This window comes from Cyanistes caeruleus, chromosome 5, assembly GCF_971803275.1.
Source record: "Cyanistes caeruleus chromosome 5, bCyaCae1.hap1.1, whole genome shotgun sequence".
In the NCBI taxonomy this organism is placed as follows: Eukaryota; Metazoa; Chordata; class Aves; order Passeriformes; family Paridae; genus Cyanistes; species Cyanistes caeruleus.
In genome coordinates, this window is record NC_141705.1 from 51668683 (window position 1) to 51695746 (window position 27064).

The following is a 27064-nucleotide window of genomic DNA, read 5'->3' on the forward strand; positions in this document are numbered from 1 at the left end:
CCATACTCATAAAGACATTTTGGTTAAGGTCTGCAGATACATAGCTCTTAATTATTAAATTTACTTCAGGAAAGGAGTTAGAAGATGGATGTGGATGATAGGAATTGTTCAGCAATTGTTTATTGAAAGACTGAGGAAATAAGTCACAATCATTTAGGATTTTCAGACTCCAGAAGGCTTTCATTAGTATAACACAGTATAAAGCCAGGTGTTGCAATTTGCTATCCTCTCAAATTCTACTGGAATCCTAAAAAAAAAAAGTCCTTTTCAGCCTGAGGGTGTAACAAAATGAATTTGGAAGAGGAAAAAGAGTGCTATCTAAAAAGGCATGAGAGATTTGAACTCATAACAAAGCAAATTTACAAATGAATGTAAACTTCTCAACGCCCAATGAAAAAGAAAATAGGTATTCCTATTGAATTTTAACATGTTTCCCTGGATCAAGATCATTGTGTTAGAAAATGGCAGAATTAATAACAATAATTAATCATTCACAGTCAGTATAGATTCTTTACTTTTAACAGAAATGTATTGACTCAATTGAAGAAAGAGGAGAAAGATGGAAGAGAAAATATAATGAAGATCATCACTAAAATAAAGTTAATTGGTGAAATCTCTCCTGCTCTCACATCCAAGGTAAGAATCACACATTTTCATCGCATTTGTTAAATACAATCTCCAGTTTTGTCGTACATGGAAGATATAAAGCTTGTGAGGAGACTGAAATGTCCTGTGCTCTGCGTCAAACTTTAAACGTCTGTCTTTGCTTTTATAATTACTGTAGAATCCTACCAGCATAGATAATTATTTTTGTGTATGTTTGCAAGTTTATAAATATTCATGCTATAATAACATGAAGAAGCAGCAGCTCTCTGTCAAAATAACAAAGATAACTGGGGATAAAGCAGGAACAATGGGGAGAGAGGAGGAGCTACTACTAAAAACAATGCTAATATTCTAATTCAAATTTATTTTTTCTTGGCAAAATCCACAGATCATTTTTGTCAACTAATAATTATACTGAACCAATTAATAGGAGTATCAGGCAAAACAGAGACCAGCCACTGCCAACATGATGCTATTTTGATGAACATGCAATAAAAGTATAATCTTCCTCCTCTCTGTTACTACTCTTTTTTTTTTCTGTGCACTCATCCTTCCTTGGCTGTCTTTTGCTGTTGATTAGTTTAATTTGGGGTTATTTTTTAGATTTGTGTGGTTTTTTGGTTGTTGTTTTGGGGCTGTTTGTTTTGTTGTTATTTGGTTTGTTTTGTCTTGTACACAGTACCACAGCAAGTTTTCTAATGTACTAAGAGCTGGAACAGTGTGTTCACCCTGACAGATACAGGTGTTTAAATACCCATAAAATGACTGGTGGGGGGAGTATGAAACTTCTCTTTCTTTCACACTGAAATGCTCTGGTGATTTCACTCTCCACACCTAACGGAGCCTCTTCCTTCATTGTGCACTGTCAGCATTGCAAACCCTGAAAAATTGTCTTATTCTTTTTAAAAAAGTGCTGGGCCCTCAGACACTGAACTCAAACACAAGCAGAGAATAGCAAGAGGGAAATAGTTTAATCTAACCTTGACAGTTCAGCAGCCTTGAATCAACTTTATATTTGGGCATTGGTCCAAAGAGGACTATATGTCTCTTAAAAACTTCTCCACAAGCTGAGTTTATGGTAGGGAATACACTGGTCTCATAACATTGTCTGCTCAGCTTTAAACCAAGAACTATTCTTAACATAAGCTGTCCATAAAGGGGAAGAATCTGGCTGACTAAAAGCTAGGATGGGACAGTAGATGTTTTACCTAAGTAACATTACTTGACCTAAGCTGACCTTGAATGTTTTCTGAGTGTGACAATTTCTGTTAGACTGCATGCAAATAGCCAAGGTGATTGGAATTGAATCATTTAGAACTTCAGCTAGGTAACTTTGGCTAACAGGGCACTTGAAGCTCACATGCTTGTGTTACATAATTCAGAACATGCCTGGGCAAGAAACAGTCTGAAATGCACTGTTCTGATAAATGATTTTATTTTGTAGAAAATTATCCATCTTTCTGGGTTTTTTTGACCTGCTTAAATGAAACCCTCTAACAGCAACTACTTTCTTGGTAAAACGGTGTGCTTAATAAAAAGATGAGGCAGCAGTGGAGAAGGATAAGCATCTGCTTACCAGCACAGTCACCACACGCAGAACCACTCCTCGCATGTTGTTCTCCAGCTTTCTGTCTGTCAGTGACCCATTCAGACCAGTTACAGGATTCCAGCAGCCAAGCTAAAAGAGAAAACAAAAATCATTTTCTCATTGCCCATAATACTTTGTTAGTCATTCCTACTAGGTGGCTTTAAGCAGGAATGTATGAAATCGATAGAATACCTTCTGGAATCAATGAGATGGAAACTCAGGGAATGGCTTGTGCACAGATTCATCTTGAAATTGAAAATGAAGCAAGTAAGGATATCAGTTTTTGATTTTAAATACCAGTGGGCAATGGATGACAGCATCCAGGATTTGGAGTTATAGGCATGGCTTTAAAAGAGGTCAGAGAGGATGTCAATATTACTGAAAATAATTTAAAAGTACTGTAGCTGTAGCAGTATTTCTACCTTACTTTCAGTAATACACTAATTGAAGAAATAATAGCCACCAACATTTTAGCACTCTCTCTGCTCCATCCTTTCCTTCATAGTGGAACTTTGACAAAGGAATTACACCAGCTAAAGCTTATCCTAATAATTGGTAATGAAACAGCAGTGATTTTAAGCCAGGTTAAAAATCACATTTTAAAGATGATTGAGGAAAAAACCATTGGATAGGGCACACCACAGCATTGAGAGAGTACTGCAATAGATAACATAAAAAAAGAAGTTCATCTATTCCATTATTTGCATTGGTGCCATTGCATTTCTGGAGTCTCTGTGGAAGAAGCAATTGCTCAGGAATATCTCTAGGATTATACGCCTTTCAATCTGGGTTTAGTAGGTACTGTCTTGTAATTCAGCTTCTCTGAAAAGGTAACTTACCTGTTTTTTTGGTAGATGCTTTTTTTGAGCACAGAGAAACAAATCAATCAACCACACACCCCTTAACACCACACACCAAGATAACCAGTATAATTTTTGAAATTCATTACCACACTCAGCTGGCATGCACAATTGCCAGTGTTAAATCCAAAACACTACAGAAGGACAATGACTGACTTCAGAGGACTTTGGAGCAGTGTCTCAATTAAAGCAGGTAAACCAATTGCCTAGGTGAAGTCTTTACACAGCCAAAGAGACAGGCACCTGCAGCTACCAGTTCTTGCTCTGAATTGCCTTCTCCATGGACTGTGAATGAAACCTTTCCAGGGATGCTCATCTTCTGACTCCTATTTAAAGGAACAAAAGTTCTTGCTCCCTCTGACAAACCAAGATTATATCAGCAGTGTATTGTTGGGTCCAGTGGCCTTTACTAAGACTATTCTCTTGGAGAATTCAACACCATAATTTGAGAGAAACATAAACTGGGAAACATGGAAAACATGGAAATGTTACTGTAATTTCACACAGCCTCACAGAAACAGCAGGTTGCCTCAAACCACCTGAAAGTGTTTGTAAAGAAGAGGGCTTTGCTGAATGTACTTGAACAGAAATTTACAGAAATCATTATTTTCAGTCCTTCATGTGAAAAGACTTTGTATATGTGTTTAGTAGATCTTTCTAAGTGAAACAGAAAACAAAGAACAAACTTTAAGTAAAGATATTTAACAATTTTAGAAGTGGATAATCTGAAATATTTGTTTTCTTTATTATAGCTATTAGACTAGAGCGACTTCTAAATTTTTTTATTTCAATATACTCATATCTATTCTTTGAAGATGCCTCCTTAAGAAATGAATGTCTCAGAGAGTAAAAAAAAATAAAAAATTTCTGAAAAGATATAGAAGTTATGTTTGTCTCAATGGTCTCACAGGTCTTTTCCAATCTAAATGATCCCATGATTCTAATGGCCTTAAAACAATGTAGTCACTTCTCTCTGCCACTTTCAGAAGTATTCACAGCTAATTCTTGCCCTTCTGAAGTCAAGTTTATCCTACAGTCAGGGAATGAGTGAGGGTAATGCTGGGCATACTTGTAATCACAAGTAATGACTGAGTCAAGGCTCCACAAGATCCAGAACCCCAGAGAAACTTAGAGCAACAACAGGATACAAGGAGAAACAAAATTGGGAGATGTCCTATTAATCTCTTGAAATTTCTCATCTTTCCTATGGCTTTTTATAAATAAAAGCACAGATCATCCCCATTTGGTTTCCCCACTTCATCAGACAGTTTCCATCCGATCACAAAGACCACCAAGCAATCACAGCAGCCCTCTCTGCCTCTTCTGGTGCCCCACAGAGTATTTGTGAGCACTACTGTGAGCACTACTGTGAGAGTAGCTGCTCTCTTGTCATGGATGGACTACTGACACATTCCAGATCCTCACCACTCCCTGGCAAAGCCCTGCAACACTTAAGAGTTGGATAACCTAAATGCTGAAGTGTATTGCCTACAGTGAAACACAGCAAATGTGCTGTACTTTGTACATCCTATGAAGCAAAGCATTTCACAGGCTGCATTTTCTGTGTGAAACACAGTGAAAACAGTACTAAGTTCAGAACAAAACTGCATTAAATTAATTCACTGATTGTCATTCTTAGTCACACAAAGAAACTAATTAGAACTTAGATCCAATTAGCATATCCAAATGTTGGATGTATAATTACTGCAGAAACTCTGCTGCTTTTGCCAGAACTAAAAGCCTAGGAAGTTGCTGAAGAGCCTTTTTATCCTTTTGAGGTTAAAGTCCATTTTTAATTATGTACATTAATGTGCACATGTTTATATAATTAAGTTTTTAGCCCAACCCTACCTTTTTTAAGGCAACCCCCCCCCATAACATTTCTGTAAATTCAGCATAGCACTAATTTTCCTTTAAAAAGGCACTTTTTATTTTCAATTACTGTTCATTTAATTTTCAATTCAATTGTTCCTTTATGCAGCTCAGTCATGGTGAAGACAAATGTGCAGTGTCTTTCCAACAAAGTTGAAATTGATTTTGAGTGGGAGCTGCTTACTGTTATTAGGAGAAAACAAATCAACATTTATTGATGACAATTTGAGCTTGTCATTGCAGCAAGGAGCAAATGTAACTACTGCTGAAACATCGAGAGGGGGGTGGTATGAAGCTCCTTCTTCAGCTCTGTCTTGTTTAACAGCTTCTGCAACACATTTGCTGTTTCTGCAGTTACTTCCTTTTTTCTTTTGTTCTCTCTCTGATGGCTGAAATGAGAAACAGATCAGACAATAACAGAATCTCACATTCATTCTGGTGGATTTGGGCAGATGGGTGATGGGAACTCTCTAACTGAGCACAGTGCTTATCATCTTCATACCACACAAAATCTATAATTTTTAGTGCTTTGAACTTCTGTTTCAGTTTCTTTTATTTATTCTAATGACAGCTTTCACTCTGCTAGGTTTGATGTAATATCATGAAGATGGAAAAGTTGTCAGTCTTCTGCTTCTATCCTTTGATAACCAATTTGCAATCTCTTTCTGTTCATCCCACATACCAGCTTGTTATCCTCACTATCATCATTGTCGAAATGGGCTTTGTTCTCCTGTTTTGCTGGCAAAGACAAAAATTTACTTCCCTTCTTCATTAGAAAATTTTGACTATATGAACAATGCATTATGGAAGGTCTTTAATTTATATATCAATAGTAAAATAGGCAAAATCTATTTCATGACTACTTACAATTTCATTATTTACAAGGAACTTGGAACACTAAAGTCTATAATGCCTTTATGACAGAGCTTACAGCCAGTTTTCCTCCCCTACTTCCTATGCAACCAATGAACTCTGCTGAATATCTTGAGAGCCTGCACTTCTTTTTCTGGCAGAGTAAAATGCAGATTGGGTTAATTATTAAAGAAAAATACTTTGGTATTGTCACAGTTGAGGACCATCAGAGAAAATGAATAAAACCAGAATACTAATACAGATGAATTACTTAAGTGCTTGTCACTACATCAAAGTTTTAGAGTGTTCTGTTACTTCAGTTGACATAGAAAATATACAGGAACTGGTTTATCCAATGCAAGCACCTTGGAACTCAGACTGCTTTACCACAACACTATTAAGGGTCAAGAGTAGAAAACACTCCAGAGGAGGTGCAATGGAAATCTGAAAGATAAAGCTGCACTACATCTGCAGCCCAAATCTATAAGGACTTTCAGATCACTGACTCCTCTTTCATTTATTTCTTGTTATTTAAAGAAAAAACATCCCAACAATATTTTGGTTTTAGTATGGACAACCTGACAAAACATTTCCAGTGGAAATGCCTATGACAGAACAGTTCATAGAGGGCTGGTGAGCCACAGAAAGAGCAGCCTCCCTGCCTGAAGTACCCACATGTGCTTCAGAAACTCCCTCCTCAATTTTCAACTGGGTCCAACCTGCTCTAGGAACCAAATTCTTACAAGATCTGACTTCAGCTGAAGAAAAGAGCGTTAATAATCCCCTTTCCTGTTCCAAAGCATACTAAATTCACAGAAATGGAAGACTCCATGAAGCTGTCACAAAATGACACTCAGCTGGAAGATTCAAACTCCCAGGAGTGCCAGGCAGACTTGAAATGGGGCACACAAGAAAAAATAATGAAGATAAAGGTGGAGTTTTTTTTTGGTGATGTGTGGATTCAGCATTTGCAAAATTTTCTAGGACACCAGTTTAGGCAAAATTCAAGCAGGAAGACATAGAAACTGTTTTGCACAGAGTATTCCTGATGCCTCTTGTCAGCTGTTGTTCAATACGTCCAACAGCAACTTGGAAGTCAGACACTAAATCCTATTGCTTAAAGACCATGTCTGACAGAAGAAACATCATAAAAGATATATTTTGGCTGTCAATATGATACTGTCAGTTATGTAAAATGTAGTCAGATGCTCTGTTACCTGATTAAAGAGTCCTTTCAGTTCAGCTCTTTAGCCAGCAACCAACAGTTGATCAACCAAATCTGCAAAAATCTGGTGGCCAGGGGTTAACTGAAGGTTTTTGTACCCCTGGGCTTGATAAAGAAGTAAGGATCAGTTTTATTCTTCACAGCAATTTCCTAATAGGATTGGTTAGCAGGAAAACTTTCTGTGTTTAACTGCTGCCTTCACCAAAGCTTAGGTAATAGTCAGCAAATAGTAAGTTGTTAAAATCAATAGAAAATACTGTGCTGAACAATTGGGTAATGTACAGCAGCACTTGTTTCTCCTACATTCTGTGTGGTGAAATCTATATAGTTCTGTGCATTCAGTTAATTATTTTGTACAGAGTGTTTTATTGCTTTAATTTGTCTCTGGCCTAGAAGGAATGGCCTGTCCCTAGACTTGCTCTGTTATTTTCATGCTTTTAGGAGGATGTGAATACTCAAGTTTTGTTTTATATCCAGTGTATTAAGGATTGTAATTGCAGCAGTTGAGGTGGGCTATTTGTTTTGTTAACTGATCATAGACACAAGTGCAAGTGACCACAGTAGGAATTTCTTTCCTTAAACCAATGCACAAGGCAAAATAACATAGCATTAATAAAATATTTTGCTTTGGGGGACTACCCAATTTTCCTCTTCTTAGTGAACTGAAATAAAGAAGCTAATAGAAAGTTACCTGCTGGTAACCTGCTGTTCACTTGCCTACTAGGTCCTGACTCAATGTTTTCTCAAGGACCCAGATTGATGGCAGAAGTTATAATTGGGTATTTCAGACCACTGACAAATGTTGAATTTACAGGGGAAACAACGTAGACTTCATAGGTATTCTCCCACTTCATACTCCAACCACAAAGCTGATGCTCAGTGCTTAGGCCAAGCTTCTAGTGTATAATAAATCACATCTCAAAGAAAATGAACCATCTCTCCAAGCTAGTGGTGTCATTCTAATGATCCCTGACTTCTCCCCCCCATATCTCTTTATCTCTGGCTTACTTTCTCTATTTCTTCTTTCCCTTTCATTTGAAATTTGGTGATCTTAATCTATCATTTTTCCCTTCTGTCATCTCTTATCTTTGGAAAATACCCTGTTTTCCCATCTTTAGTCCTTTTTTTTTACTGTGAATTCAGTAATCCCACCAGCTCCCTAACCTTTTTCCTACACTGCAATACCTCTTGTGATCCATTTGTCTGTGTATTTTCAGTGTACTTTCTGTTCTCTCTGCTTTTCTTTCCCTTGATCTTCCTTTCCATTTCCTGTGGCTTTTTCCTGTCTTGTTTTTCTCTTTCTTTTTTCCTTTTATTTTTTTTTTCCTGTTTGTTTTTTTCTTTCTGGTTTTTATTTGTTTTTTTAGGGTTTGGGTTGGTCAAGATACATCACATTTCACCACATCCAGCTTTGACTCATTTTCCAAATCACTTTGGGTCCCTTTCTCTTTGCCCTTGGATCTCCTTTTCTCTCAGGCAGTCCCCTGAGGAAACTTCTCCCCAACTCCTCCTTCTCCCTTTGTGTTATGAGGGGATGGACCTTAACAAAAAAAATTACTGTACAGCCCTATTTCCTTTGCTTTCATCTTTCCTTCTGCTTTTTTTTACTGCCATCCCCTGACAACCTTACACAACTCTGAAGAAAAGAGTCAGATGTTGATCTCTTTTCCCATTGCCTCCATATTTCAATTAAAGTGAAATTCTCAGAAAAGCCTGTTCTTTCACCCAATACTGGCTTCACACCTTTGCTAACAAATTTCTTCATACTGCCAGAGTAGAACCCATGAATATCACTTTCATTTTGCACTGGAAGCTTTCTCACTGATGTCTAAATTATTCCAGGGGAATTGATAATACCAATGAAATTCAGGTTTGTGTACAGTTTAAATATAGTCACTTTGATTTTTAATTGCAAATTCTTGTCTCCTTTCTCATTAAGGGTATTAAGAGTTAAAAAGGATGTCTTTTATCTAAGTCGTGTAAGGCCTGGAAGAAAAGCAAAAATCTTAAAGTAAGGTTTTATAACTCAGCTTGGTCTGTTTTGTCCACCACTGCATCTTTATGAAATCAGAGAAAAATATTCAAGGTTACTTATTATGTATTAAATCACAATATGTAAGCTTTTGATACCATTATAAAACCTTTGATCAAACCTATTCAGTGAAAAATAATGAAAAACATTGTTTTCCACTTGGTTGTGTGAAACTCGCTCTCTACAAGTAGCAAGAAAACACACAGAGCACATTTCAGGTTCTCATCCGTTCCCTGGCAGTATTCAAGCATTCTTCAGCAGACTCCCAGCTTTCCCCTCAGCTTACTAAGGTGCCTTTTTGAGATCCAAACTTTCAGAAATGGCTTGTCAAACTGGAATATCAACAGAACCTGTTTGCTGTTGCAGGGCTCAAGTATTCTGGGGGCAGCATTCCAGTATGAAATCCAAGTTGTAATGGTGCAGAGCAGACCCACCACTGTTTCATTTGTAGAGAAGTGGGTTTACAGAGCAGCATTCTGAATAAACCCAGTCCAGAAAACCACATAAGCAAATCCTTCAGAGTACAGTACAGGGGCCTGTATGAATATAATATGAATATATAGGAATATATAAGAATGCCAGTATAGAGTGCTGCCAGGGCTGAGCTACTTGGGCACCTCCACGCTGCATTGCAGTCAGCTCAGTGAGCACGGACTCTGAGAAGCACCTTGGCTTTGTTTTTTTCTGAAATAAAGATCTCCCCTTCAATATAATCACTGAATTTGTAGTCTGGGAGTCAGCTCTGGAAGTAAATCCACGTGGAGAATTGTGTGTTAGATTCATCACTCTCCAAGCTGGGAAGGAAAAGAAAGGCTCTTTTGTAGTTCCAGCCCAGGAACTGCAGTGGCAGAGCAGTAATACAGACTTGTGTTTGCATTAAAGAAATCAGTGCCCATTTTAAAGACAGCTGACAAAGAATACATTTTTAAGTATACATGCGGCCCAGTGAGGCTACAGAACATCTGGACTAACCTCAGTGGCACCTCTTTAACTTTTATTTTTTAAGTGTAAGCAGAATTATCACACTCTCCCTTCACAGTAATGTATCAAGGAATTCTACATCTGGTTATCTTTTCAGACAAACATAATGTTATGAAGTGTACTTTTTTCAGGGTTAGCATATGGGAATGTCCATTTTTCTTTGGCAGGCTAACGGATTTTAAAGGAAGCAATACCTCAGCACTATTTACTCAAAAGTATGTTTATTTATTTATTCAGCTACTGAATGCTCACTGGGCAATACTGCTGTGGTTGTTTTCCTCATGCATGAAAAACGAGTTCACTGGACTTGGGTGAAGGGTGGAGGAGGTTCCTAGGATGAACATACCATGGAAATACATGTCCTGAAAAGCCTGGAAATAGAACAACCTCATTTCATATCATACTTATACTTAGCATCTTTGTCATTGCTACACAATTCTCAACTTCATCATGAAACACCAAGTAAGAAAAGGACACAGAAAAACACCTCCTTTCTTAGTTGAGGCACTGATGTACTGACATGAAAACACTTCCTCCAAATACCAGAGACAAAAAGAGAGGCAGTTGTGATAAGATTACTATTTTTATCTCAAAGACTGTGGGTCCCTATCTCCTCAGACACTTTCAGCCTCTCATCACCAGCATGAAAAGCAAAGGAATTAGCATGTAAGGTATTGTGAGAACACACACCAGTGCTCAGCACAGACAATTTCTATATCTTTAAGCATATTTGTACCTGTCCAGGAGCTGTTCAAACTTACACAACATCAAAGTATCTTACACTTTCTGCTGCTCAGCACAGCAGTTTGTCAGCTCTTTCATAAATGTAGTACAAAGGAAGACCTGGATAAGACAGTCTCCTTTTCATACATGCTAGTGCAACATGCTTCCCAAGCACAGGGGCTAGGAAACTGCTCACAAAGCATCAACACCAAAAAGTAAATATTAAAAAGCCAAAATAAAATAAAATTTAAAAAAAGAGAGAGAGAAAGAAAAAAACTGATGGACCATGAGAAATTTGCATGAAAGGATAATTTAGCTTATTTTCATTTTAATAGTGTATATGTGAAGGCACTCTCTAGAGTGTCTGAAGAATGGAGAGCTTAGGTAAAAAGTGATGAACCAAAACAAGCTTTTACTCAAATATTGCCTCCAAGTTTCTCACTACAGAGAAGCTAGCATGGCAATGCAGCAAGAGTAGCACTAGATGACAAACTGCTTTCCATTGATTCTTCAGATTCCTGGGATGCTTAAATGAGGAACACAGAAATGGAAACAGTCTTTGCTTACACATAGATCAATACTCTGTTTCTAAAATTCAGGATTTATTCTTAGCGTTGGCAGAAATAAAGAGGTCTGCTAAGCTGGTTGTCACAGCCTTACCAGTGTGATACTGGCTAGTAAATCAAAGCTGCATTTTGCCAGTGAGAAAATATTACTCCAGTATAACCCACGCTCACAGAGCATAAGGCTACAAGTGTCACCAGCTCTTAGTGCATTATGGATCAGATGTTGCAAGTGATTTACTGGATCATATATTTTTGAGAGTTCGGTAGTGAAGAAAATAAGATTGTAGGGTGTTTTTTCCCACTTCTTCAGCACAGAGAAGCTTTCTTAGGAGTCAGAACTATTAGTAAAGAAATCAAAAAATTTACCACAGCAGTGACCAAGCAGAGTTAGTTATCAGCACCAGGCCCCAGCTGAGAAGAAACAGCACCTTCTTCTGAAGGCTCTCTTTTGACCCTGACACTTGGGGCAGTGGAGAACAGAAAAGTCAAGAGTCAATTTGAGCAGATGGTTGTGGCCAACAACCCAGATTACAAGAAGTAGCTTCTTCTCACCAGATTCAACTGCAATGAGGGCAGGTATATATGCACCTAGAGTCCCAAAGATCAGCACAAGTACTAGTAGCATTAAGCACTGGGAAGTCTTTGAGTAATGTGGTCTTGTTCATACCTGGGGTCCCTTCCTCTATGGGATCCAGATAATACTTTCTAAAATTTCTGTCTGCAGATGATCTAGCCTTAATTGCAAAGCAAAAGCCTCTTTTGCATCAGTAGACTGTTACTGAAATCATCTTTGGTCTAAAGGATAGGAACTGCTATGCTGATAACCAGATGTTACACTGATAATGGTCAAAAGCAATTCTCTAATACCAACACTATAAACTCACCTTCAGCTCAGTCAATACATTCAACTTCCTTCCTATATGCCAGAGGGCATTTGCTTCATCATTAGGTAGCAGAAACGCTGTCCCTAGACCAGACCTCTACTCCTATGGCATTTTGGTGATGACTCCAATGACATTTCAGAGGCATCATCACCTTACTATCAGGAGAAGTGTAATTCTGATGTCCTGGTGGCTTTTCCTGGGGGCAGTGCTATAGAGCTACCACAGCTGTACATAACCTCTTTAAAATATCTGTTACACTTGTGCATACTGCACAACATACATGGTTGAGAGAAAATTTGGAGTCCACTAGGTTTGTTACTAGTCAGTGCTCCACTGAAGAATATCTAAATCCTATCAGAATCTGTTAGTAACTAGTTCAGTTGCTGGAGTGGGTACTTCTGCATTAAAGAAACAGAGACAGTAGTGTGAGTAAATTTCATATGTTTTCATAAACATTAAATGGCAAATGATATGCTGTATCTGAAGCTGAAGACTTAAATAAAAGATCCTTGTGGAAAATAACAAATAATTTGTTTAAAAGATTAAATGACACATCTAATAAGCCCTGTCTAGAATAGCTGAATCACTGAAATAAAATTTTGTTACAAATGAAAATCACTGCTCTAATGACACTGGAATCTACCACAAAAATAAATTAGAAATATATCTTAGTAATTAAAATTACAGAAACACATGATAAATCTGTCTTGCAAACAATGAGAATTATATTTGCTTGAACACTATATTCCTACAATTGATTAATACATACTGCTGAAATTGGGTAAAGAAACCAAGAGAAAACTGGAGAATTTTCCTTAATTAGTTTGATATTGCAAAGATCCTTCTAAGAACATATTGGCATATATGGCAGTGATAATTTAATCCACTAAGTAGTAATACTGTGCTCTTCACTACAGTCTTTCTGGAATTTAATTTTAAGGGATGATACCTATTTTAAAATCATCTTTTCATTTGAAAAGATCTACTGCTTTTAAGAAGGAAGAAATATTTGCCTTAAGAGTTAAGAAATTAAGAAATCAGTGGTTAGGCTCAAATTACCTTATCAGCCTCTTCCCATATAAGAAATTTCTTTCAACTGAGAAGGGTGGCTTAAAAATATCATCTTTCTAAGTGCTAGGCAGAGCCCAAAACCAGAATCACTGAGTCTTTTTCTCCACACACCTCTGTGTTCAACTGCATTATCTTCCAATGCACACTCAGATTTTGCCTGGGGACACTGATCATCTTTCAAGGAGCAGACCCTATGGTTAACAGCTGCTGGAGAAGATGTAAATGTCTGTAGGACTGAGAGTGCTTGCTTGAAAGCTGACCCTTGGTGGGACTTCTTGTCTAAGAGTTCATCTCCATTATAGTTTTGATGGAGACTGTTAATGGTTTTCATAAACTTAGAAAGAAGATATTATTGCTATAGTTTCAGACTTTAACACAAACTCCTCATAATAATATTTTTAACTTTATTTAAAATTTATTTTTAATATCATGGTCTTTTAAAATTTCCCTGCAAAACTATTTATGCAATCCCAGGTAATATGCTGTAAGTCTCCCACTTCAGGCTAAAGAGACAAAAAATCCAAAACAAACCGAGCCAAAAGAGCCTATTACTCAGTGTGGCATCTATCCATTGTCTAAAGCTGAGCTGAATGCTATTAGTCTGTCAGCATTTATTCTGATTTAAACACTTTACTCTAGCCACTTTCATTAACTGTGTTGGCATAGCTATATGTTACTCATTTAACCTGCACTTCATTGCAGTCCTAATACGCAATCAGGTTTTGCAAACATGAGCCCAAATATAAGGCAGTCGATGCTGAAGCCTGAGTTGGTGTAAGCCAGAGAATTTTAGTGAAAATAAGCCTCACTAGCCTATATGAGAATAAAATCCTATCCCTACACCTGCAAATGCAACTATATTTCTTCTTAGAATAGATCCTGAATATGTCTCCATTTTTAGTGCAACACCTGGGAGCTATGCTCAGCTCACTTTTCATTGCATTAAAACACTCATTAAAATGAGAATTTGTACTGCTATAGGAAACATAAATTGCCTCTATGCAAGATGCACGAAAACTAAGTGAATAATTTATCTATTTTTCATATACAAATTTATTCATGGAATAATATCATGTAATAGCTCCTTTATGGAGATTACAGGCAGTTTCTCCAAAGAACTCAATAATCAGAAAGCTATGCTGGTTTGTTTGCCTGGGCACATTGTCCTTACAGAACATCTTTTTCTCCTGATTGGACTGTCTGGTTTCTGGCATGAGCATCTGCATTTATCAGTTCAATCCTTATCAGCTTTACAACCCATGGAAATACAGGTCACATCCTTTCTAAGAAAGCATTGACAGCAACTTAGTGCAAGCATTCCACAGCACATGGCAGTCCTGCTCTCAGGAACCATAGTTTTTTAGCAAATTTAAATTCCTTGAACAAGCAGAATTAAGTCCTTGCACAAACAAGCTGTTCTAAGTCCAAATCCCTGATGCCCAAACCTGTCTCTCTTGTGGTTTTGTGATTTCAAGATGGATTTGAAAACTCAGAATACTAAATGTACTAAACTGGAAAACAGTCACTAATTTCCCTCTCCCTCTGCTAGTGGGATTCATAATTATCTCACTTCATAGCTAAGAGAATTTTCTCAGTATTTCTTTCTGTTACTTATATGCTATTTCACTGTTGAAAACAAAGCATCACTCCAACAAGTCTATCCCTACATTTAGTATGCTGGCATTTTCTATTGTCATCTCCAGAAACCTATATCAGGCTCGTATTTCTTTTGAAAAACATTCTCTAATCAGCCCAGCCTATTTCTGAGCTAATTATCACACTGCTCAGAATGACAGTATTGAATAGATAACCTTAGCATATATAACATGTATTATTTTGAGTTGTATAGGCTTCTGTCTCCTTGCTCATACCAAAGTGTCATTGTAGCTCTGCTGGTGTGATTCTATGAACCTGCTAGGCTTGTAAAGAGAAGTAATATCTTTTATTAGACCAAGAAATATAGTCAGGGGAGAGAATGAGCTTTGAGCTCAGAAATCTAATGAAAGTCCTCTGAGACAAAAATCTTTCTTGTTTTTCTTCCAGCTGTATTATTTGGTCTCATAAAAGCTATAACCCTTTCCCTGTAGGCCTGACTGTCCTTGGTTATAATAGATTATTTAGGATGGAGATAGGTCAAAAAGGAGTTGTAGAACAACAGACCAGAAAGGAAAAAATGCAGGGAAGTCAAAACCATGGCACAGACAAATTGCAACTCTTTACATAAAACAGTCTGTATGACAGTCCTGAGGATGGTCTTTTCAACCTCAACACCTTGATGGGATTTCTCACCAAGACTACTGACCTCTAGACCAAAACACAGGGAGCTGTCTTTTGGAAAGGGTGAACAGGTGAGTTGCTGATGGGCACTCTGTCAGCTGTCTGCAGGAATCAGGCAGCAAACTGGATATTGTAAGTCATACAAGTGACACAACATACAAGTGATGTTCTGTACACCTAGGAGGAGTAAGGAGATGACAGCAGTGAAAGAAGGACTGTCTATGCATATCCATGGAAGACTATGGAAAGCACAGGATTGCTGCTCAATGGGTGGAGGACCCTGAGACAACAAGCACAGAAACAGATGAGGAATATGCTTTCTTTGACTGGATCTTTACTGTCAGGGTCTGTTCTCAGGCTTTCCAGCTCCTGCACCTTGTGTCAGAGTCTGGGGGAATGAAGTACTACACATGACACGAGGAAATCAATGAGGATGTGCTTAAATAAGAAAATGGGTCCATGTAACTGCCCAGGATATAGCTGATATGGCTGTGGGAGCTACAGATCTCTGATGTTTGAGAAGTCTTAGTGGCTGGAAAAGGTCAGACATCACACCCATCTTCAAAAAGCAAGAGGATCCAGTGAAGCAAAGACTGGTCAGTGCAACCTCAGATTTTTGAGGGATAATGTCGTTTCCATCTGAAGGTGGTGCTCTCTGGGGATCAAGGCAGGACAACCTGTCCATGTGCTGCACAGGCAGTTGATGACTTTAAAAGGGGAAAGCAAACTTCTATAAACAGAGTGAGGAAAAATGGTGGAAAGTTTAAAGCCTCTCCTTCACCAAAGCATTTTCCATCTGTATTATCTATTATCCATCCTCTTTTCCTATAAATCCCATTTTATCAATTAATCCAGATTGTTTTTATAGTAGACAACTCCTCTCGTAGTTATCTGCAAGTTTTATCAATGATGGTTGTCCAATTTCTTGAAGATTGATACAAATATTTAAAAAGAAAATAAGCCAATTTCCTTGAATATAAATACACCTTTTAGAATTAGCAGCAGCTGTAATACATAATCATAGCATAAATTGATGTATTCTTAGACAGACATAATAGATTAAGTCTTAATCAGTCATTATTAAGGTCACCCTATCATTTGCGTTGTGAAGTATCATTTTTTTGTTTGCTAGATTTGGCCATTTGAACTACATAGGCTGAAGTTTCCCATATCAGATGTCAGTTCAGGATAAAATAAACTATCATAAATCATACAAACATATAATTTGAATTACAAAAGATGGTGTTTAAATAAATTGGTAATTTTATAATTTCTGGGTCACATTCAACCTTGGTAATGTTTTTAAATTATTTTTATTTTTTAAGTGGTAATAATACAGTAGGAAGTGTCTTAGCATAACTTTTACCAAGTTCCCCTTCTATTTTTGACTTGTTTCACACTTTCTAGCTGGAAAAGTTCCAGTTTTTGTCTTTTACTGGCATTTAATTTATTTTTTTTTAAACTAGGACAAAATTTTTCCAACTCTGCAAAAGAAAGACTGCAGGAAAAAAATTACTCTCAAAATTAAAAAAAGGATCTAAAGGTGTCATGACCCACTTTTAATGCTGTTTATGACAGGAAACTCAATTCAACAAGGAAACAAACAGACTGTGAAAAGTTTTCATGTGGCATCTTAACCACTTCTGAGTGAACAAACAGCTCCAATCAACATTTTCATTTTTTATTGTCCTACAGCTCTGGTGGAAGATGATCTTGGTAGTGTCTGCTTTTGACATTTTTAAAAATCTTACTATGTGCCTTTTCTTGACAGAAGAGGACAGATGTCCTAATTCACAGCTCAGCATATTAGAATTAGAGCTTTAAAATTTAGCAGGCTTTTTAGAGATTGTTTTCAATTGTACCACAAGAGGCACTTTAAAGAGAATTAGCACTGGCACTAAAAACCTGAAATTTCTTGTGGACTACATGAAGCTATTCCTGTCAGCTACAATAATGGCTTGCTAGTAATCAGTCATAGAAAACCCAACTCACAGCATTGTTTTATGGCTTTGGTTTTTGCTGTTTCTTCTTTGATAAAACAGTTTTTTTTAGCTTTAGGAATGGCTGTTTATTCTTTAAAGCAAAGAACTTTTTTCCTTTTTTTTTTTGGTAGAGCACAGGGTTCTCATGTAAAATACCTAAGGAAAAATGTCTCTTTGTATAGGATAAAATTTCCTTTCCTGAGGTAGGCTTGGCTCAGTGATTTGTAATTTCTTGAGGCTTTAGGCAGGTTATTTTATTCTAACTCAAACTCTTCCTCTTTGAAATCAATCATGGCTACACTTCATAATTTGAATTAATATCTTAAAAAACAACAACAGTCTCTTCCTTAAATGTAGAGGAACAAAAGATTTAGCAAATTTTGACCCTGTAGAAATAATATATCTTCTATTCGTTAGCTAGTACAGAAATAATTTGAAAAAGGAATTTTGCAAACAACTGTCTTGCACTCAGGTCCCAAATCAAAGACAAAAAACTGATGAAAGTCTACTGACTTCAGGCATCTTTGGATCAGAGTTCTCTGGCTTAGATACTCAGCCCCATTTTTATTTTACTTTTCTCAAATTTTAAAGGAACATGGCTGAAAAATTCTCTGTAAATGAACTACCTTATGGAATGAGGTGCCCCAGTTCCTTGTGGTTTGTTCATAGCTATTAAGTATTGACAGAATTAATGAAATACAGAATATGGCAGAGCATCAGACCATCACTTCAGCATTTCTCTGCTTTGACTGAATGTCAGAAACTCTTTATTGGATGCTCTGAAAAGAAAATACTCTGTGGCACATCCTTGGCTCAAGTATCTACCAGAGAATTCCTGGCCAAAGAGCAAAGGTGAGCTCTGATGGATGACTTCAAGCCACCCCCCAGCTCTGGGCTGTGCCATGAGCTTGGCAACAACATTTCTGCATTTCTAGCAGCCTGTGTAGGCTACAGCACTACTTGAATTCAAACTAATATCTGAAAATATTATCTTTGTAGTCATCTTTTGGTTTTAATCCATACCTAGCAGCCCTAGCACTCCTAGACAAAATACATAAGACATTCAACATGTTGTTAGAATTCGGACAATGAGTTAATAGCAAGGAGAGAGGAATCCCCTAGGAAACAACAGGTGTGCAGTGGGACCAAAAGGGATGGGATTAGCTGTAATACGGAAATGCTTTCTCATGAATTTTTTGTGAACAATTCTGTAAACCCTCCAATCATTAAAGCACAAGACCTGCAGCTCTAAAATGTAGAGTTTATTAAATATCAGTCCTCTTGGATTTGCTTTTGCTCTTAGGCCAAGCAGACCCATTTGGCATGGATTTGCTATCACTTCCTCTGCAACAGTGAAACAGCACAATGACAACAACAACCACACAAAAACCCAAATCCCAACAAACCCAGGATATGACAGAAAAGGTACTGTGTATCATAAAATAATAAAATTCATTGCAGCTGCAGAAATCACTACGATCTGAGTTCATCTGCAAGTGTAGAGAATTTGCAGAGGAAAAAAAAAAATTAAAAAAAATCCCCAAACCATGAATTCTGTCTCAGAGCCAGGATGCACAGCATGTAAATTTGCTAGTTCTCACAGACCTCTCATAAAACTTGCTGCTGCTCTATCAGTTACCTACTTCATATTTATAGATAAGGGATTAAGTTAATGCAATTTACAGTTTTTTCTTGGCTTGTTTCGATTACATGAATACTGCAAAACCTATAAGCACAAGTGAACTGGGCTCATAAAGCGTAAATTAGCAGTGGAGTTAGGATGTTTCCTGTACTGAAGCTACTGTCATCTTTCTCCAAAAAACAAATGAGATGAACATCAAACCTCTTTCACAGAACATAAGATTCTGCAGTTGCAATGCCTGTAGTCCCATGTGGGAGAAACTTAAGGTGATGCAGAACTCAACATCTTGCCCAAATGATCAGAATCAGACATAAGGACATATTCTTGCAAAATCTGAAAACACACCAAAAAACCCCTAAGAAAAAAACAATAAAAAATAGATGAAGGTCCTGGCCAACCAGTTCTGGATCCATCTGAAAATTCTACATCCTGACAGAAGTCATTCATTATCTCCTTTGATCACCACCTGCCATTTTATGACCCATTATAAACCATAAAGGGTAGGTTACCACCAGCATCACATTAAAGAATCACTGTTCCCTCTCCACCTTACATTCTTACTTTTGAAACCATAGGAATATAACGAACCCCTTACCCCTTATATATATAGTCAAAAGTAAAATGTTGATAGCTGTGATGAGAAGAATGAATTTCCCTTTATCTAAAATTTGTGCTTTTCAAGCTATATATATCTATTTCTATATCTAAGACATTCTTCCTTGATGCAGTGTTCATATAAAAACATCAATTCAAATAGACATGGTCAATGATGGTGAGAACTGTAGTACAATACAAAGTTCCAACAATTCTTCCACAGGGCTTCTTACAACCCCAAGTGATCTTCAAACAAAATTCAGTAGGAACACGTCAGCAGTGGAAAGGTTCAAAAGGAAAGAAAAATTATAAGAAAAGAATTCTTAAAAAAAATTCATCTCCTAATGCTGCCCAGCACACAAAGACCTCATTTCTGAAGATGAACTGAGTGATCTCTACTGCGTGTCACCATTCCCAACAACATCTTGGTCTGTCTTATTGAGGGATTCCACAATCTGAGTGAGAGCACTGAACTTACTGCCTGAATTCTCATTCTCTAAATTTGGATACATTAGCTACCTTACCTCATTAGGATACTAGGAGTATAGTTTCATAAATACCTACTTACCGTTTAAAAGAAATATATCTTTATAAATGGCAACAAGACAGAAGTATTTGAGACATAGCTGCAGGTCCAAGTTAAAAGTGGAACAGTTCAGAATGACCCTCAAGAACCCCCCTTTGTGCCAAAATTTTCCACCTTTTTAGAAATTTGCGACATTCCAGCACTCCCTTTGCCACAAAATCTGCCCTGAGATGATTCTTAGGGAGTCTGAGCATGCCTTTTCTTCCCATATATATTAACAAATGTAATACTTGCCTCACTACCTCCCACAAAGAGCTATCTCAGGTTAACCTGACTCAAGCAAACATTCATAAAAACACTGTTCACATCAACTGTATGCAGCACTCATGACAACACCAATCATCTTTTCTTAGGCTGTTTTCAACCTTTTGGTTATTTAAATTACACGGTTTACTACAAAAGACTGAGGGGAGACCTTATCACAGTCTACGTCTTCCTCACGAGGGGAAGAGCAGGGGCAGGCACAGGTCTTTTCTCTGTGGTGACCACTGTCAGGACCTGAGGGAATGGCTTGAAGCTGTGCCAGGGGAGGTTTAGGCTGGATATTAGGAAAAGGTTTGTCACCCAGAGAGTGGCTGGGCACTGGCACAGGCTCCCCAGGGATGTGGTCACAGTACCAAGCCTGACAGAGTTCTAGAACTGTTTGGACAATGCTCTCAGGCATGGGTGTGATTCCTGGGGCTGCCCTGTGCCGGGCCAGGAGTTGGACTCAATGATCCTTGTGGGCACCCTCCATGTCAGGATAATCTATGATTCTATGATATCTGTAATAAGTGCTATATGAAACGACACAATAATATTTTAAAAGGGTAAATCAATATTGTGATAGAAATTTCAGTTCAGTGACTCAAACCAAAATGTGATGCGGATGTGCTTAACTTATAAATTCCTGACGTACACAAGATGATATCTATTACATCTATACTTCAAAATAAATGTCATCAATTACTCTGGAGACCAATTCAAAATAAATGTCATCAATTACTCTGGAGACCATGAAAATTTCTCACAGTTTCCAGGGAAAATGGTAATTTTGGCAAGAAGTCAGATACCTTTCTTAGAATCATGATCCATCACCATATATGAAATACCAAATAATATGCACTCTCAGAAATAATGATCCAATATGAAAAATATAATTTGCATACTGAATTACCTGGGAGAATTCTATGTGATAATCAAAGATTATTAATCATATCAAGTTGATTAATTTGAATGTGAAACCAAATAAATCTGAAGGATTTTTGACAGTGCTTCTATTTTAACACTGTCATATTGACTAAACTCTGTCCTCCACACCCTAAAAATAATAATATTGATGTTGAAAAAAAACAGGGATCAATATTCATAAAACTGAAGAAATCACGACTCAGCATCAAATGAGTAGTTGTGCAAAAATGTTGAGACCAGATACCAGGAAATGGAGAATCTTAGAAATGGAACACAAGTTTAGAAAAGGTTGATTTGATTTAAAAACGGTTTGTTTTGTTGCTTTCTTTCATTTTTTTTTTTTTTTTTGTTTTATTTTTTTGTTGCTGTTGTTGCTGTTGTTTGTTTATTTAAATATGGACACACTAAATCATTAAAACAAGACCTCAAATGATTTCCTGACTGCATTTTTGTCACATACTGTTTCGTGGGCTTGGAGTTGATGGTCTTACTTCAAAGCTTGGTGTAAAAACAACTAGGATATACTGAGTTTATTTCTCTTTGGAGCTTCTAAAAGAGGGTGGAGAAAAGTATTATTGGCATGTTTATTGAGACTCTTTCATTATTCGAGGCAATTGATATTAGCACTTTTAATGTAAATTACTACCTCTGCTATTTATTATGTGGTAGCATGATTATGATTATCAATGTTGTGTTCAGATACCTAATGAGTGCTAATATTATCATCATAATGGTGACTGGGAGAAGAACTAAGGCTTTCATTTAGTGAATTAAAATACAAGAAGGAGAAATGTCTGTTCCTCAATCATTTTGAGATGTCAGTGTCAATCAAGTGCTGCCTTACAGTTCATCTGCTGGAAATATTTTCCTTTCCACTCAAGCTCAGCTGCAGCTCAACTACCCTATATTCAACGATGTGAATTTTTAGATTTTCCTCATTCACATTCAGGAAATATTTCATTTATAAAATTAAAATGATTAAGACTCTCTCCAGTTTCATAAGGGTTATTTAAGGATGACAGTCAGTCACTAGTGGCTTGGACTGGATTCAAATCAGTGACGTAAACATGGGACATTCTGTAATCTGTTATCATTTCCTGAGCAAAGCGCAGTGATGTTTTACATGTTCACATCAAGGAAAAGCATGTAATTTGATCAAACTGCAAATGCAAGCTTCTTGGCAGAGCCTGAGGGAAAGCAATGACAATAATAAAATGAATAGGCAGGTTGTCAAAAGAAGTGAAAGTATTTTCAACTGCAAAAATTTAAAGCAAGTCTTGCAGTGGTGAGGCTGAAAATATTGTCTGCAACAGTGCCCATGGCTACCCTGGAGGTGAAGGATTAGTTTCATAGCATGTAGACATGCTATTATTAAATGAACTTAGATAAGAGCTAAATTCATTCATTTACTTAACTCTATTGTTGGCAGAGGAGCAAGTCCTCAGTGATGTAAAATGGAATTGGAGCTATGACAATTTCTAGGACAAGTTTCTGACCCTAGAAGTATTTATTTTGCTTGAAAAAGTAAAGACAGTTTATATGTAAATGAGATGCAGCTTGCCAGTTCTGTATAATTTGTCAATATGGATGCTAATTTCACAAAGACTGAGCAATCTCTATTCTAGAATATTAATAGGACTTCATCCCACCAACTCTTACTTGCAGCAGTAATCTCATTATGGTGGTGGGACTAGAGGAACAGCTGGATACGTATCAGATGATGCTTTTCCTCATGCAATTTCTTTGATATGTTTCCTGGTCTCTTTCAGCATAATGAGTGATGCTAAGAGCTAAATTAAATTCTAGGACATCTATTAAAAGCCAGATTTTCCATGGATTTTCATGGAGTAGTATTTTTTGCAACTGGATATGGGTGTAGATTAAAAATACTCCTTTATAGTGAAAATCTGATGTTAAGACTACTGCTGCCTTCTCTTCTTTACAAAGGGATTTATTCCAGGATGCAGAAAACATTATGGAGCTCAAACCTGTCACACGAAGAGCTTCTTGGGAGAATTTCCCCTCCGGAGAATTTGAGACATAAATCCAGATTCTCTGATTTATTCCCACTCTTGATAGCAGTGGCCTCCATCTGGAGAATTGACTTTTAAGGATTTGAAAAGAGCCTTAAAGCATCTTTAAAAGTGAGAGTGCTCAATCTATTTCAAAGTGTTATAAGACCATAATGCAGGCTATAGACATATTTTTCAAAAAGGACACATTTAAAGTGTTTTCTCAGACACAACACTGAATTAAATCACTTCACCTAAGACCTAGGTAGCAAGAGAATAGGATGCAGAAAATGAATAAAAGCATCATTCATTTTCACTTCACCTTCTCCTTGAAACTTTTGAGTTTATTTTGTTTTCATTTTCATCTGACCTCATTAACAGATTTATCCAGAGTACAACATACATGTTGTGAGACTTTTGACAATGTTTTCTAATTTTCAAATAATTTTGTAATAAAGCCTGTAATACAAACAATGCATCTTTTCTGTTATATATGCATCCTATGATATAAGTTTAAATTACCTAGAACTGATCTCAATATAAAGCTTAGAAACATCTGTTCTAACAATTATTCTAAACCTCTGTGTTTGAGGCATGAATTTAATTGTTGAATTATTTCACTTACTTAACACAGTCTTGTTTGGCTTTGTTTTGTTTATCCCAAATTATTTTCTACCCTGACAATATTATTTATGTCCTCTTTGGGGCTACAACTCTATTAATTTTTTATATCCCTGTGTCTTGCCTGTCTTATTTCCTGCTGTCTGCTAGACATAATCTTTCCACCCCTGCAGAAAGCAATGGATATTATTCAGGAACATAATAAAAGGACACAGCTGGGCTTGGCTCCTGTCTACCAAATGCCAAGGATGTTGCTGGAATTTTAGCCTCCACTTAAAAATAAAGCAGTGTCAAAAGACTCAGGTGCTTTTCAGCCTGGGATAATTAGAAGATGGTAACCTAGGAATCACGGCAGTAACAACATTTATCTGAACTCAAAAGTCAATTGCTGTAATTAAAAGCACAAGGGTATATTAGCTGGCTTTGGACAGAAAAGGGTCAACTTGTACCATAACAACAATATTAAAAGTGGACAACCAGTACCTCCCAGAAAAACTTCTTTTTCATATTCTTAGCGTCACTTTAGTATTTACAAGGTCATTTACCAACACTTAGGCAGAGTAAATGAGCATATGCCAGTCCCATACTGTTGCTTGAAACATCTACAGAGCACAAGACTGGAGTGCAGGCAGACATTTCTACTTTTTCCTAATGCTTCTTCCTTGCCATCAAATACTGTAGTGGTCAGACAAAGGCTATAGAGCTGGGATGGTTTTTAGTCTGACTTCATACAGCAGTTCTTATCCTACAAAACCAAAAGACCGACATGCCACATCACAGAGCACTGCCAGAACATCAGTGGTTCAAGTCTCACCTGCCAGCCAATAACCAATAGTTAAGAAACTATTTTTATGCAGGATAGCAGATACCACACAAGCCTGATTAATCTATTTCAACTTCAACACATTTTAAACAACTAAACATGTTCCATTGTTCTACTATTACTTTTAGTAACAATGAATTTAAACTTGGCCTTAACTGTTTGTCTGAATTGGGTCCTGTACACAATTATTTTCAACATCCATACTTGAAACTCAAATCCCCCATAAAGAGCCCTGTGCCTTAAAAATATGCAACATGAAACATTTACTGTCTACCTCACTGACTGCTAAATGAACCTCAGAAACCCAAATACAGTTTTAAATAAATTTAAAAAAAACCCACCCCAAACTGTTATTTCATTTCAATGATAAAGATGAGTTGCCTCATCTTCCTTGCACTGAAAAAGCAGAGGGGGAAAAACCCCTTCATTCCAAAAATAAATAAGCAGCACTTATTTCCTCCAGTTTGCTGCAGATCTCTCCAGTAGACTGCTTTTACATATGCCTCCATGGGACTGCAGAACTTGGAATAGGGGTTTATGAGCCACACTCTCTTTGACAGGGAAAATGTTAATAGCTTTTAAAAAGTACAGGAAGATGGGTATCTTATGAAGGAGGATGTAGCTACAACTTCCACAAGCCATGACTATGCAAAACCAAAAGGATGTAAAACTGAACATTGTAGGTCTTTGACTAAAGCTATTTTTTTATCCTTCTAAATTTATTGTTCATTAAATTAACTTTTATTTCTGAAAGGACTTGTTATAATGGTGTCTTAGCAAGCAGTACATACAAAATTTGTGGTCTTCTGTGTAAAGTAGACCATGGGCACACACAGCATATATTTTATAGTCAAAATTTGCAAGCTTTCAGATTGCTGTACCATTTATTATTCCTGTTATCATCTCAGAATATTTTTATGAGCCAAGACACCTTTTTTTTTTCCTTTTTAATCACAAGGAATAGGGCCAGAAAATATACCAAATGCAACATTCACATTTTCAATGACAAAAGTTTCACAGAAAACAGATAAAGATGCCCTTGATCTTTCCAAAATGCACATTCCCTTGACACTAATATTTCAGCATCAACTAACTTGGAAATAAAAATGAAAAATCTGATGCTTCTAAAAAGACTTAAAAAAAAAATATTTGTTGGTCTAAGATACACTTTAGAAAAATTCTTATCTTACTAAATTTTCCAGTGAATGAAAAAATTTATATACCTTGCCTGCTCTGCCAAGTTATCAGGAAATTCAGTTATTTAATTCTCTGATAAGTATAACCCAGAAGGAAGAAAAATAATAAAGGGAAAAAAATTCCTTGGTTCATATCATACATTTCACCAACATAACACTATTTGATCATCATGTAAGGAAATGGAGAACAAAATCATGACACAAAAAGCCATGAGAAGAAATACAGATACATTTTAATTGACAGTGCTGAGGTTTATACTTCTGTTACTTTTACAAGGAAGCAACTAATGTTCATTTTTGTAGATGGGTATGGAAGTGGCTAATAGAGACTCTAGGCATTATTATTTTTATATGGGCATCTCTTTCCTTACCAAAACAATAGCATAAAGTCAAATATTACCCAGTTTCACTGCAGATAGTGAAATGTAGATTTTTACATATTTAATTTGATTTCTGAGAAGAGATTGAAGTAGATATCTGATGCCATATGTATATGTATATGTGTATGTGTATGAGTATGTGTATGTGTATGTATATGTATATGTATGACTCAACTTCAGCTCTGAAATCTCCTTTTCTCCCTCCTCTCAAAGTTAGTTTGCCTAAATTTCTTTAGGTTCATGATTTTTCAGTTCACCCCATTGATTGATCTTTTTCCTTAAGTAAACACTGACCTTTCTTCTCCCAACCTTTCTCTTCAGTGACATAGCCCTGTCTTCAAAAAAGCAGACCTGTAATTTTAGCCAGAAGCAGAGACAACCTGGCATTTCCCAATAAATGACCTAATCAAACAGGCTTATAACACTAAAACTGTGATGACAGGTAACTTGGTCATTTGTTTAGTTGTTTGCTTGTGTTCTGGCAGGCATTTCAAATCAGCTTAAGAGGCCAGGAGCTCTCC

General features: G+C 36.8%; 1 protein-coding gene across 7 annotated transcripts in view; it reads right to left on the bottom strand.

The window, feature by feature from the left end:
• Positions 1 to 27064, bottom strand: part of GRID2 (glutamate ionotropic receptor delta type subunit 2) — a 672274-nt gene that overhangs the window by 136502 nt on the left and 508708 nt on the right. For all 7 annotated transcript variants that reach the window (XR_002864118.2, XM_023925816.2, XM_086888568.1 and 4 more), the window contains one exon: positions 2183 to 2284. Coding sequence is in view for 6 of the 7 variants with exons in the window: in XM_023925816.2 (XP_023781584.1) it covers positions 2183 to 2284 (102 nt within the window). In the remaining variant the exon portion in view is untranslated. The remainder of the gene's footprint in view (positions 1 to 2182; positions 2285 to 27064) is intronic.